At 47.1% G+C, this 13,161-nt stretch overlaps 1 protein-coding gene across 1 annotated transcript in view; it reads left to right on the top strand.

The window, feature by feature from the left end:
- LOC135202408 (histone acetyltransferase KAT8-like) overlaps window positions 1-13,161 on the top strand; it is a 231,712-nt gene that overhangs the window by 60,492 nt on the left and 158,059 nt on the right. The window contains exons 2-3 of the mRNA XM_064231802.1: window positions 7,518-7,629; window positions 7,961-8,090. Coding sequence (XP_064087872.1) covers window positions 7,518-7,629; window positions 7,961-8,090 — 242 coding nt within the window. The remainder of the gene's footprint in view (window positions 1-7,517; window positions 7,630-7,960; window positions 8,091-13,161) is intronic.

Raw genomic sequence — 13,161 nt, 5'->3', positions numbered from 1 at the left:
AAAGGACAGATCTGCTCAGACAACCCCACTTCGAGAGGTATCAAAAACAAAAATCACGCTCTCGCCCTGACTGCCTTTCGACTATCGAAAGATTGGTCAAAGCGAGAGGCTTTTCTCTCAAAGCAAAAGCTGCAAAGTAATTGCGAGAGCACGAAGATCCTCTACCATGCGGATCTACCAATCGAAGTGGGAAGTCTTCCGTAGATAGTGTAAGGCGAAGAAGCTGTCCTCCTCCGATACCTCTGTGACCGAAATTGCCGATTTCCTTCTATATTTGAGAGAGGAATCTCAATTGGCAGTATCTACGATAAAGGGGTATAGGAGCATGTTATCTGCTGTGTTCAGGAACAGGGGCCTGAACATAGAGGATAACAAAGACCTTCATGACTTGATACGATCATTTGAAACATCAAAATCGAAGACTTCACTTACCCCTAGCTGGAACCTAGACGTGGTTCTTAAATACCTCCCACATCAGAGAAGTTCGAGCCTCCTAATCAAGCATCCTTCAGAGACATTACAAGGAAATGTATTTTTCTAATGGCTCTCGCTACTGCCAAAAGAGTCAGCGAATTGCAGGCTCTAGACTCGAGAGTGGGCTTTAGAGGAGACTCTGCAGTGGTATCTTTCCGGCCTTTGTTTTTAGCAAAGAATGAAAATCCTTCGAGACCTTGGCCCAGGAGTTTTGAAGTTAAAGGGCTTTCTCAAGTTGTGGGAAAGGAACTTGAGAGATCATTATGTCCGGTTAGAGCCTTAAAATTCTACTTACAGAAGAAGAAACAGCTGCAAGGTTGCAATCAGAGTCTCTGGTGTGCGGTTTAAAGGACCCTAGAGAAACCCCCAATAAGATCCCCCCTTAAGAGACCAATGTCGAAAAATGCCTTAGCCTTTTTTGTTAGAAACGTGATAACTGAGGCACACATGAAATGCAAAAGTGAAGCCTTTGCAGCATTGAGAATAAAAGCACACGAGGTACATGCAGTTGCTACATTGATATCTTTCAACAAGAACATGTCGATGAAAAACATCTTAGCAGCTACGTACTGGAGGTGCAACTCGGTGTTTGCCTCCCATTATTTAAAAGATGTAAGGGTAACATACGAGAGATGCTTCTCTCTGGGTCCGTATGTATCAGCGGGGATAACAGTTGGGCTGGGGTGAAGGAGAATAAGACTGATCCTTAATTTTTTCTTTAATTTTTGTTTAATTTTAATTTTAAAATATTTTGGTATGAATTGTTTTAAGGTTGTTTGAAAGGTGGTTGGGGATAACTCCTTTCATTCTTAGTACTAATCCACGGTTAGGATTGGGTGATCGGGATCAGTGTTGTACTCCTTTGTTATGCCATTAGGCATAGGTGTATTGTCATGTAAGTGGATAGGATCCCATTGACAAAGGCCATCAGGTTCTGTCGAGTAAGTGGATAAGACCCCATCGACAGTCCTCACAAGAGCTCTTAGCCATAGGTCACATCCTCGCTGAGGCTCTTGAGGTGAAGCAGACTTCTAAGCAGTAGCTATGAAATCTTCCGCCAAAACAGGTAGGAACCAGGGTATTTTTATTTTTTATTACCTACAACGTATGTTGTTTACCTGTCTAGTCAGTAATTAGTTGTCTCTTACCCTCCGCCAAAGGTGCCAATCAGCTAAGTATATATCTGACAGGGAAGTTGAATGTATGAAAATGATATTGTTATTGTACAATAAAGTTTCATACATACTTACCTGGCAGATATATACAATTAAATGGCCCACCCAGCCTCCCCTCAGGAGACAGGTGGAAGAGAATATCTGGTTCTAGAACGGTAATGGTTCCTATTCCTGCCACCCAGCGGCAGGCCGGTTGATCACCTGACCTACCTGTAGCGTGTGCCGCGAAATTCGAATTTCTGTCGGGGACGACGGAGTCTATAGCTAAGTATATATCTGCCAGGTAAGTATGTATGAAACTTTATTGTACAATAACAATATAATTTTTCAGCGAAAACTGATGTATTATTACACGGTTCATGTTGGTAGGTCGTCATTTTCTTGCTGTCACTGATATGCCTGAGGTGGTAAACAAGGGTTCGTGCATGTGCAATTCACAGCCGTACCAATGTCTATTGCAATCAGGGATACGGCTGCCATACTAATATCCAGTTCGAAACTAATAACCAACCTATAGACTGGGTACCAAGTACTAGGCTAGGGTAAACAACCGACTGGACTGGCCAACCCACTGACTACCACGTTTGTGACCACCCTCTGAAAAAGTACTTTAACACGTCCTCACACCGAAGATGGTCATCAGTCATGAGTTGTTGGTGGTGGTGAGAGGAACAGCTAGAGACGTCTACTCTCCTTTTGAAGTAAGTATTTTCTCCAAAGTTAGAAATTAAGTCCATATTTGTTCCGATAAGAATTATAAGCCATTGGTCCTTTACAGTAGGAATGTAACTTGCGGCAGCTGGAACTGGTCGTAAGCTTCGAACAAGGGAGTTCGGTAGTTAACTGCCTGTCTGACAGTCAGCGCACCGCGCGACTGGGAGGTGAAGAATCACTTTGCTTTCAGCCGCCGACGGACACACGTGCTGTTCGCCTCTGCCCGCTATCGTCGTACGCTTTGTATCTTCTCAAACTTGGTTTGCTTTGTGTGTATGGTAAAATACTGTAAGTACGTGTGCTTTGTATTTTATTATTGACTTTTGTAATGGATTCCCGTGAGCTGGAGACGTCCCCACGTCCCCCATCAGCCGCAGAGTTTGCTTTGGTGTGGAGGGCCGTAAGTGTTGGGCCTTCTGCTCCTTTCCAGAAGTGGATCCTCATGAATTGTGTGCTCAGTGCCGAGGGCGCGAATGCTCTCGGGCCGAGCCCTGTGATTTGTGTAATTCTAGGTCGGAGGAGCAGTGGGTGCTCTATGAGGGTAGGAGGAAGCGACGTAAGCCTGCCAGGGAGTCTTCGGAGGGTTCTCCGGTGACACCCTTGGTCACAGACACGTCGTCTTCCTTCCTGTTGCCATCTCAGCTTCTGCGTATGGCTCCTTCCTCTTTGGGGGTGTTTTCTCGTTCCTTCTCTTCGCCCGATCTGTCGAGCGTAGAGGAGGGGGCGAGGTACCCCAACATTCAATTGCACTCATGGTCTTCCGTTCGTTCGGGGTGGGGCTTGCCCCCCCCCCGTGCGAGGGGGAACCCCTCCTACTAACCCGACCTTTGCCTCCTCAAGTGCTCCTGCTGTGGGCGACGACCTCGGCCTGGTATGGTTCTCGCTGGGCCTCCAGGGGACACTGAGCGTTCGGGGGCTGTTGTATCACCTGGCGGGTGCTGCTCCGGTCACCCATGGACCAGTGACTACCACCACCACCACCGTCTCGACCCCGGGGTATGCCGCGCCTCCTCACCTGGCGTATACCCAGCATGTTACTACGGCAACACCCTCAGCTGCGGTGCAGGCCCCGATTGCTGGTTTCCCCGAGGAGGTTCGTGCGGATGGGGAGCCCTCCTAGGAGACGAGTATCAGGTCTGTGGACAGAACAAGAAAAGACCTTGCACATCAATGGGAAGGAATTGAAGGCCATCCTCTTAGGGCTACAAGCGTTCGACCACTTAGTCACCGGAAGAAACGTAGCGGTCTACTCGGACAGCACCACAGCGTTGTCATATGTACGGAAGCAGGCAGGGACCCACTCATTCTCTCTCAACAAGATAGCCGAAGATCTCCTCACTTGGACGAACGAGAAGAGGATCACCCTTTTTCCAAGATTCATGCAAGGGAGAATGAACGTACTTGCAGACGACCTGAGTCGGGTAAATCAGGTGTTACCAACAGAATGGACTCTGAACGAGAGTGTGTGTCAGGACCTCTGGAAGCTTTGGGGAAGACCATCAATAGATCTGTTCGCCACATCGAGGAGCAATCGCCTTCCCATTTTATGTTCTCCAATTCCAGAACCACTAGCATGGAGAACAGATGCGATGCTGCTAGATTGGACTGGACTGGACGTTTATGCTTTTCCTCCCTTCGGGATGATAAGAGAGGTCTTAAACAAGCTTCAATCGCACCAGAATGTGACAGTGACCCTAGTAGCGCCATTCTGGCCCAGAAAAGAGTGGTTCCCGGACCTTCTCAATCTACTGGTGGATTTTCCCAGACTACTTCCGCAAAATTCATTGCTTCTCAGACAACCCCATTTCAACCGATATCACCAAAGGTTGGCTGCTCTGGCCCTGACAGGATTCAGACTGTCAGGAACCTGGTCAGAGCAAAAGGGTTTTCCCGAAGGGCGTCAGAAGCTATTGCTAGCTGCAGAAGAAGCTCTTATGCCAAGCTCTGCCAGTTCAAGTGGAGAGTCTTTAGGTCATGGTGCAGACGACATAGCATCTCTTCTTCTGAGACATCTATAACAGAAATTGCGGAATTTTTGTTATTTCTGAGGGACACCAAGAAGTTGGCCTCTTCAACTATTAAAGGATATAGGGTCATGCTTTCATCGGTTTTCAAGCATAGAGGCCTCGACATTTCGTCAAATCAGGACATCAGTGACTTGATCAGATCCTTTAGTTCCTCCAAGATCTTCAAGCATGAAGAAGTGGAATGGAACTTGGATGTAGTTTTAAGGTGGCTCAACGGCCCCAAATTCGAACAGTTGAATTCTGCAACCTTGAGGGACGTAACTAGGAAGACACTATTCCTAGTCACCTTAGCCTCAGCTGGAAGAGTAAGCGAGTTGCAGGCGATGAGTAAGGAAGTGGGTTTTGCCCAGGCAATGCAGTTTGCTCTTATGTAACAGACTCTTGCTAAAAATGAGGATCCTTCGAATCCTTGGCCCCGTTCTTTCAAGATAAAGAACCTAACGGACTTAGTTGGGTCGGATGATGAGGAACGTTCATTGTGTCCGGTCAAAGCCATCAGACACTACCTGACTAGGACAGAAACTGTGAGAGGAGAGTCGAGCTGACTCTGGTGCTCGGTGAAAGACCCGTCTCGGCCTCTTTCAAAGAATGCAATGTCCTTTTTCCTGAGGAGTTTGATCCGAGAAGCACATGCCCAAACTCAGGAACATGCTCTTAGGGTGCTGAAAGTGAAGACGCAAGAGATTCTTGCAGTAGCAACGTCTTTGGCTTTCAGACAAATTATGTCTCTATCCTCCATTATGCAAACTACATTCTGGAGGTCGAAATCGGTGTTCGCATCGCACTATTTGAAGGAGGTAGAAACTACTTACGAAAACTGCTTTAGATTGGGACCGTTGTCAGTAGCGGGAATGGTGTTGGGAGAGGAAGCATAGGGGGACTCAGTTTTTTCCATCTGCTATCTCCTTGCCTTGAATTTGAGGTTTTTTGAGTTTGTGGGAAGCCTGGGGGTACATGTACCTTAAGTACCCACTAGTTCTTATATCTGGTTAAGGGTACCATATGGTTTTTAGTGTAGGTGATGGTTTTGTGTGGTTTTTATCTGGTCTTTTCGCCCAGGGCAAGGGCAAATTATTGTTGTTTTTGTCAATTATTGGTGCACTTCCATGATTGCAAAATTCCCACCATTAGTAGGGACGACCCTGGCCTTTACTGCCACGTCTCCTACATGTGATGAGAGTGCCGACCAGAGGCAGTATCTACCTGTAGCTGCTCTCTCACAAGGTAAGGTACTGCAGACATTATATATAATGTGAGCACATGACTTGTTTTTGTTCATAAAGCTGTCCATATACCCACCTTCTGGGTAATGTGGAGTCAGCTAATGTGATTGTTTGGTAAGTCACTTATGTGAAAATGATATTTTAAAAATAAAATAAGGTTTCATATATACTTACCAAACAATTACATAATCAGAGCCCTCCCTCCTCCCCACAGATGAACGTTGCGGCTCAACGAATTGAAGAGTCTAAGCTCAGCAGTACCAGGTATTCCCGAAAGTGGGCGGGATCTGTATCACTTACACAAACGATGGCAGCGCTGCTACCGCCGCCAGGAATTTGAATTTTCGACTGCCAGGTAAGAAAGCGTACAGCTAATGTAATTGTTTGGTAAGTATATGTGAAACCTTATTTTATCATTAAAATATCATTTTTCCTAACTACAAACCTGAGGTCCATTTTATTTATGCCCACCTCATGCCACCCCTCAATCTGAACTTGGGCCAAAAAGCAAAGTGGAGTGTTTACATCAGGGCAGGCGGGCCTACCTGCCTACCAGACGGTAGTTACTGCCTAACCACCTTGTTCAAGAATTTAACGGCTGTAATTCCAGCTGCGCTGAAAGTAATTCCTTATGTAAAGGACCTCAGGTTTGTATAGTTAGGAAAAATACAATTTATTTTTAAAAATTGTGATTTTAAGCTCATTCTTATCTCTATCCCCAGATATTTAACTCTTTCTCCATCAGTTGCTTCTAGGACTTTCCCTTTTAATCTCATTCTTATTTCACTTTTTCTCCACACACCACAAGCCAATCTTCAACTTGTCCTCTCCATCCTTTGTACTCGCCTTGTATCCTGCTAAATCCTGTCTCCATCTTATCTCCCTTTGTTCACTATCTGATCCGACCATCTTTAATCGACTTTGCTCTGCTACCAGTTTGAATATTTTTCTAATCTAATCTTTCCTATATGCCACAAACAAGCAATCTACACACCTATTCATGTTCCTCGTCCTAGTATAATCCAGCTTAAGACTTTCAACAGCACCAGAATATGACTTACAACCCAGAAACTCCTATAAGACAGAGAACTCTCTCCTAACCTATCAAACACCATTTCTGTACGTCCTCTTTTGCATGCTGTGTTATTGTTTACTTTACCACCCCACACTGCTGCTATCTTGTCTTCTATGATATCAGAACACAACATAAATACATCAAGACATTTTCTAAAATCAAACAGGTTTCCCATACATCGAACATCACCCACATTTCACCAAGACAGAAAATAAAAATAAGATAACAGTGACTAAACTGATATATAATCAATCTCAGGTAGGCTGACCCCAGTCAGTTTACTGGGGCTCACTCAGATTCCACCCACCAATCAGGGAGTCTTCCTATTAAGGACAGAGGGTTTGTATATCATATAGGAACAAATCACAGTTTTTGAAAGTAAATTGTATTTTTCCTAACTATACAAACTTGGGGTCCTTTCCACTAACTGCCCACTTCATGCCACTCCTCAGTCTGCTACCTTGGCCGAAAGCAAATTGGAATGTTTATGTCCAGTCGGAGGGACTACCAACGACCGGAACGGTAGTTAACTATCAAACTGCCTTGTTTAGAGACTTCAGCATCTGTGTCCAGGCTACACCTTAAGCAATTTGTAAAGGACAGAGGTATTGTGTAGCTAGGAAAAATGCAATTTACTTTCTAAAATTGTAATTTTATTAAAATTATTATATGTAGTATTGAAGTCATAATGCTCTTGTTAGCATGAAAAGGATTGATTTTGGTGCTTTGGTCTTATACAGTAGCTAAAAATAAGTTCCATCTTATTTTATAGCAGTGTGGACCATAACAGTTAGATCTCATAATTTATTGTTTTGTTTTAACTTTTCAGAGGCTGCTGAAATTATCCAGAGAAGATTCAATGACGTTGTCAACAAAGATGAATATTATGTGCACTATGATGGGCTTAATAGACGACTGGATGAGTGGGTCACAAAAGAGAGGTATGGCATTTTTGTTGTTTAGGGTAGAATTGAGTTGCATGTAAAATTGGTGATTGGAATCCTAATTTCCCCAGCAACAAAGTTTTCAAACCTTTAATATTATCTGCAAATTGTTCAGTTACTACTATAATCAGCATAAATAAAGTAATACATATGAGTGTTTCTGAAGGGTTTTATTTGGCAAGGAAAGGAGGAAGGTAATACTTGGATCCTTCATCTCTTATTCATGAATTTGTGCTGTTTGCTAGAGTCATCAGCTTTACAGTAAATTGTATGTTAGCTGGTTTTGGGTTTTGAACCAGCATGTAGTATAGGATTCTTATATTTTCAGGATTGATTTATCTGAACTCTATCAGCGAGGGGATAAGTCTGGAACAGATCTTCTTAGTGATCAAACAGCTGGACGTAAAATTACTAGGAATCAGAAAAGGAAGCATGATGAAATCAATCATGTACAAAAGGTATGGTGTATTTTGTTGTTGTCTTACGTTTTGTCCGTCATACTCGTAATATTGCTTGAGAAAAGATCCACTTGATATGTGTAATACTGTGCAGTAGATTCTGCTATATTGTGGTTAAGTGTCATGGCTTTAGTTAATCGTTGAATTTTTTGTGGAACCTATCTGCAAATATATCGCAGAAAATTAACTAATTTGAGGATATTTTCGTAGAGCAATACTGTGTACAGTAGTCCCTCTTTTTACACGGGGTGTTGGTTCTAAAGACCCCCGTGCAAAATAAATCCGTGTATACCAATTTCGGTCCAGTTAAGTACGTATTTACTTTTTTTTGGTAATCTCAACAAATACAAATATTATGAGCAAATTATTTTAAATGTTATGTAAAGCCATTAGTTTGTCTGATTAAATGCTTTTTGTCCCCTTTAAAGTGCTTTTATTTTTTGTAAGTTATAAAATATTCTACTTTGGATGAAATTTTCTTGACATGATCAACAAACATCTCGTAGGCTAGTCACAACTATGACCAACAACTTGGCTACTCGTATCGCAAAGTTATTTGAAAAGTTTCATGGAAATAATGATTACATACCGATTTTGGTTAATGAAAACCTTTATTATAGTACTATTAAAAGGCTTTCATTGCCAATAGTTATGAAATATACTCTACATTAAGATATTTTCATACTGATGCTGCTTACCTCCATACCCAACTTTCAGGCTACATTTAACAACTATTTGTCATGTGGAAATTATTTGAAATGTTTCATGGATATACATTACTTTGGTGAATGAAAATCTTGATATTGCAATATACTCCCTGAACACCTGAATTAGCCCTGGCCAGTAGTATTGCAATACACTCCCTGAACACCTGAGTTAACCCTGGTCACTGACCAGCCCGAACTATATCCCCACAGACATAGCCACTAAGTGGGTAATTTTAACTGCCAGTGTTACCAACGCTACAAGTACATTTGTACTGAGTTCCTGTTTTTTCGCCAACACTGCTGTAAGTACAGGCCACCAAGGGCCTTACCCCTCAATTGATTTTCGTTTGCTCAGCTGGTAGGACGTATCTTGCTCCAAGCAAACTTTTTGGTCTTCTTAGCCCGACCCTCACAGCTTTGCTTTGGACTTGATATTGGTTAACCCTTAAACGCCGAGCTGGTATTTCCGAAAGTGTCTCCCGTATGCTGGCGGCATTCGCGAGTGAGCGCCAAAGCGAAAAAAAAGTTGTTTTTAAAAAATCACAGCCCACTTAATTTTCAAGTTGTTCCGATACGTAATACAAACCATCGGTCCTTTAACAATAGGAAGTAGCTAGCGGCAGCTGGAACGGTCGTAAGCTTCGAACAAGGGGAGAATGGTAGTTAACTGCTTTGTCCGACAGTCGCGCGGCTTTTGCTTTCGGCCGCGGGTGTGAAGGACATGTTCGTCATCGCTCTCTGCCCGCTTCATCGTCGTATGCTTTGTTTATATTGTGTTTTCTACTAATGGTTTGTTTGACTTGAAAATGAAACTGTAAGTACACTGTTTTCATTTTCATTACTTAATTATGAACCAACATGGAGCTATCGCCGTAGATGCAGCGATTTCCTCTCTTTTCATGAATTGAACCCTTGAATTATGTCTCGGTGCGAGGGCGGGCGCGCTCGCGCCGAGTCATGTATATGGGCGAAAGTGTGTAATTGAAAAATGTAAGTACTTTTTTCATTATTATTTTTTAGTTTTTAACCTGTGCGTCGTTTTACCGAGAGCGTGATTGCGCTCGGCACGAGCCTTTTATTTTATTTTGTATGATAAAATGCAATGAAAGTGGATTCGCAATTGCAGTATTCTTTTCATTTTCATTTATTTATTGCATAAAATTTAATTTGGATCAATTTTCGCTCCTTACCCGCGAATTGATCCTTACGATTATTTTCTGTGAAAGTGAGAAATCGCAAGTGCAGTATTCCTGTTTCATTTTCTATATATTTTATGATAGCATCAGATTATTGGATCAATTCCGCTCTTTACCCGGGAATTGATCTTTTCCCCTTTAAGTTCTATGAAGTGAATCGCAAGGGCAGTATTCTGTTTCATTTCATATTACTTTTTTTTCACTGCTGTGCGGGGGTAGGGGAAGCGAAGGTCTGCAGGAAGTCGTCGGAAAGCTCTACCGCGAACTACCTTGGTATCCGATTTCTTCGTCTTCCTTCCTGCCCCCCGCTCACGCTTCCCGTTGTATTTTGTATTTGGGGGTGGCTTCCTTGCGTTGGGGTCGGGTTGGGCATGTCTCCCCCCCCGTGCGCGGCGGCAGGCGTGCCTAGCATCCACGGGCTGCTGCAGCGTCTAGCGAGGTCTGGGGCGGTCTCCACTACTACCACGGCCTGCTTATTGCTGCTCCCCCACCCCCCCCCCCCCACCCCCCCCCCCCCCCCCCCCCCCGCCTGGTCTACACTCCCCATGCTGTGTCGGTGACGCCGTCTGCCGCTACTAGGGCCCCGCCGTACCGAGGGGGGTTGCCGCCGCGCCTGTTTTCTTCGTGTTGCCTGCCCCAGACCTTCCGGCTGTTTCCAGCAGCTCGCCCCCTGGACCGGCCGCCAGTAAGCCAGGTTCCCAGCTGGCTGCCGATGATTTCTACGAGGCGATCGCTGGGGCCTGCCGTACCTGCCGCTGAGTGTATTCCGCTGCGAGTGATCCCGCTGTTGGCTGGCTGTCCCTTCTTGGGTCTACCGCTGGTTGCTGTTCCTGTCGCTCCTGGTTCTGAGCCTGTCCATGCTGGTCCTGCCCACGGTGTGTCTTCCCAGTCCCAGGTCCTTCCGGACAGGTGCAGTCGGGCCGTGTTGCTTCGGCAATAGCCCCGGCTCCGCCTGGATGGAGGACCTGACGACTGTCCCTGCGTGAGCTGACGAGGAAGAGGAAGAAGAGGAAGCTGTCATCTTCGTCTTCATCGTCTGCTGCTGCCTCTTTCCCCTTTGACTTCTAAGGCCATAAGCCGAAGAAGAAGAAGGTCTGCCCTTCCCCCCTAAGAAGTCTCCTTCGGGAACTTCTAAGGGCCCGTCCCACCCCGGTGGGACGGGGGGTCCTTCTGCTGGTCCTCCTGCTCCCTCGGGAGCAGGGCCCGTCTCCCCTTCCGTAAGGAAGAGATAGACGGGGACCAGAGGAGTATCGGTTAGCTCTGGTACTTCCTCGCCTGGTGGTTTAGCGGCGATGCCGCTACGCCAGGTTCTGGCTCGGTCTCTCGTTCGCGGAAGAAGATCCCGAGTGTAACGTTTCTCCCTCGGGGAGACCGTGCAGCCAAGTTTCGGCGCCAGAGTTCGCTCGGCGCCAAGACGCGGCACGGAGCAGAAGGCTGGTGAGAGCCGCTCAAGGTGACTCTCGCCAGGCCAGCGGCTGCTCTTGCAGCGACCAGCTGGTAACCCTGGGTTTTCCCCCCTAAGAAGGCTCCTTCGGGACCTTCTAAGGGCCCGTCTCGCTCCGGCGATTCGGGGAGCTCTTCTGCTGGTCCTCCTGCTCCCTCGGGAACAGGGCCCGTCTCTTCTTCTACCAATGAGAAGAAGACGGGGACCAGAGGAGTACCAGCTTCAGCTGGCACTTCCTCGCCTGGTTCTAGCGGTTCTGCCGCTAAACCAGGATCCGCCTCGGCTTCTCGTTCGCGAGAAGTACCGATTGTGGACGTGGTCTACCCGCGGGAGGGAGGAGAACCGTCCAGCCAAAAAAAAGTTCTTTGATGCCCGAGCTCGCTCGTAGTCACAAGACCGAAGCAGCGCCAGCAAGAAGACGGCAGTAGGAAAACGCCAGAGTCGTTGCAGACGACTCTCGCCAGGCCAGCGGACGCTCTCGCAGCGACCAGCTGGCTCGTCGGGCTGCCGTGACGGTCTCCGACCGGCCACGCGCTGAGGCGAGGAAGGGGTCCCCGCGGCCGTCGGTACCAGCCATCGGCTTAGTACCAGCGGCTCGACGCGCCGAGAGGACGCTCACCGGTCTCACCGCGACAGCGAGCCTAGCAGGTCACCTGACCGCCGCTCCCACAGGGACCGGGCGGAATAGGGGGACCAGCAGCGGCTCCTCTTGCACACGAGGTCGGGTCCGGCTGTTCTCGGTCCAGCCGTTTCCCAGTCCAGCCGTTTCCCTGGGAAACGGCTCGACTAGGCCTGCAAAGTGGCGATCGCCTGCAGTCCCCACCCTCCAAGCCCGCTGGTTCTGCCAGCGAGCGAAAAGAGGAGCGTCATGTCTTCCTCTCCCGCTGATTCATCAGCGCAACGACCTCGGGGAAGGATTGCCGCTCCCACCCAGCAGAGCCCACGTCTCTGCTCGAGTCGTTTTGAGGCCCGAGAGGGAACCCAAACTGACGGTGGGTCTGCCGCGATCGAGCTTGCCGATTCTGTCTTGAACCAGAGTCTCTTGTCTCCGGACAAGAAGGCTCTCTCAGTTCTGGCCGGTTGATCAAGCTACTTCCACCTCCTCTTACTGCCGACAGTCGGCGTTTTCTACGTGTCTTCGGACACCGTATTTAAATACTCCTTCGGTCCTCCTGAGAGGTTTCGACCTCGACGAGAACTGGAATGAGTCGGAGGACGGTATCGGCTCTCTCCTGTCAGGTGTCGATCAGCCCCACCCAGACGACGTTCACAGTGGCGGCAGACTCTTACCTACAGTGAGAGTTCGTAACCCTCCTCGGGAAAACGTTTCCTCCTGACGATACGTTTTCCCAGACTCTGAGAGGCCATCGCCGCAAGGCGATGGCTGCTCCTACTCTTCTCCAACTGCTAGTTCCGCTGGGAAGGCGAGAGAGGTATCCAATTCCTCCCCATTCTCTCCTTACGGCTACGAGGGAAAGGGGAGGGATCCTACAGAAGATTTCTCTGTAGGATCCCACGTTGGGGACTGCCGCTACCGGGGGGACCATTCGGGTCCTACCTGACGTAAGCCCCGGTCGTTGAGGAGGGATCCTGCCCCCATTTCTCGATTTCTTACGGGAATCGAGAGGACCACCAGCCGATGATCGTTTGACGAATTACGAAGGGTGGGGTTTCGCAGACTGCTTAGAATTCTACGGATTTTTAGCGCCATTCAGAAGTGTTCG

Source organism: Macrobrachium nipponense, chromosome 30 (genome assembly GCF_015104395.2).
Source record: "Macrobrachium nipponense isolate FS-2020 chromosome 30, ASM1510439v2, whole genome shotgun sequence".
NCBI classification, from domain to species: domain Eukaryota; kingdom Metazoa; phylum Arthropoda; class Malacostraca; order Decapoda; family Palaemonidae; genus Macrobrachium; species Macrobrachium nipponense.
The sequence above is the reverse complement of the archived record's forward strand: the minus strand, read 5'-3'. Positions and strand labels throughout refer to the sequence as shown.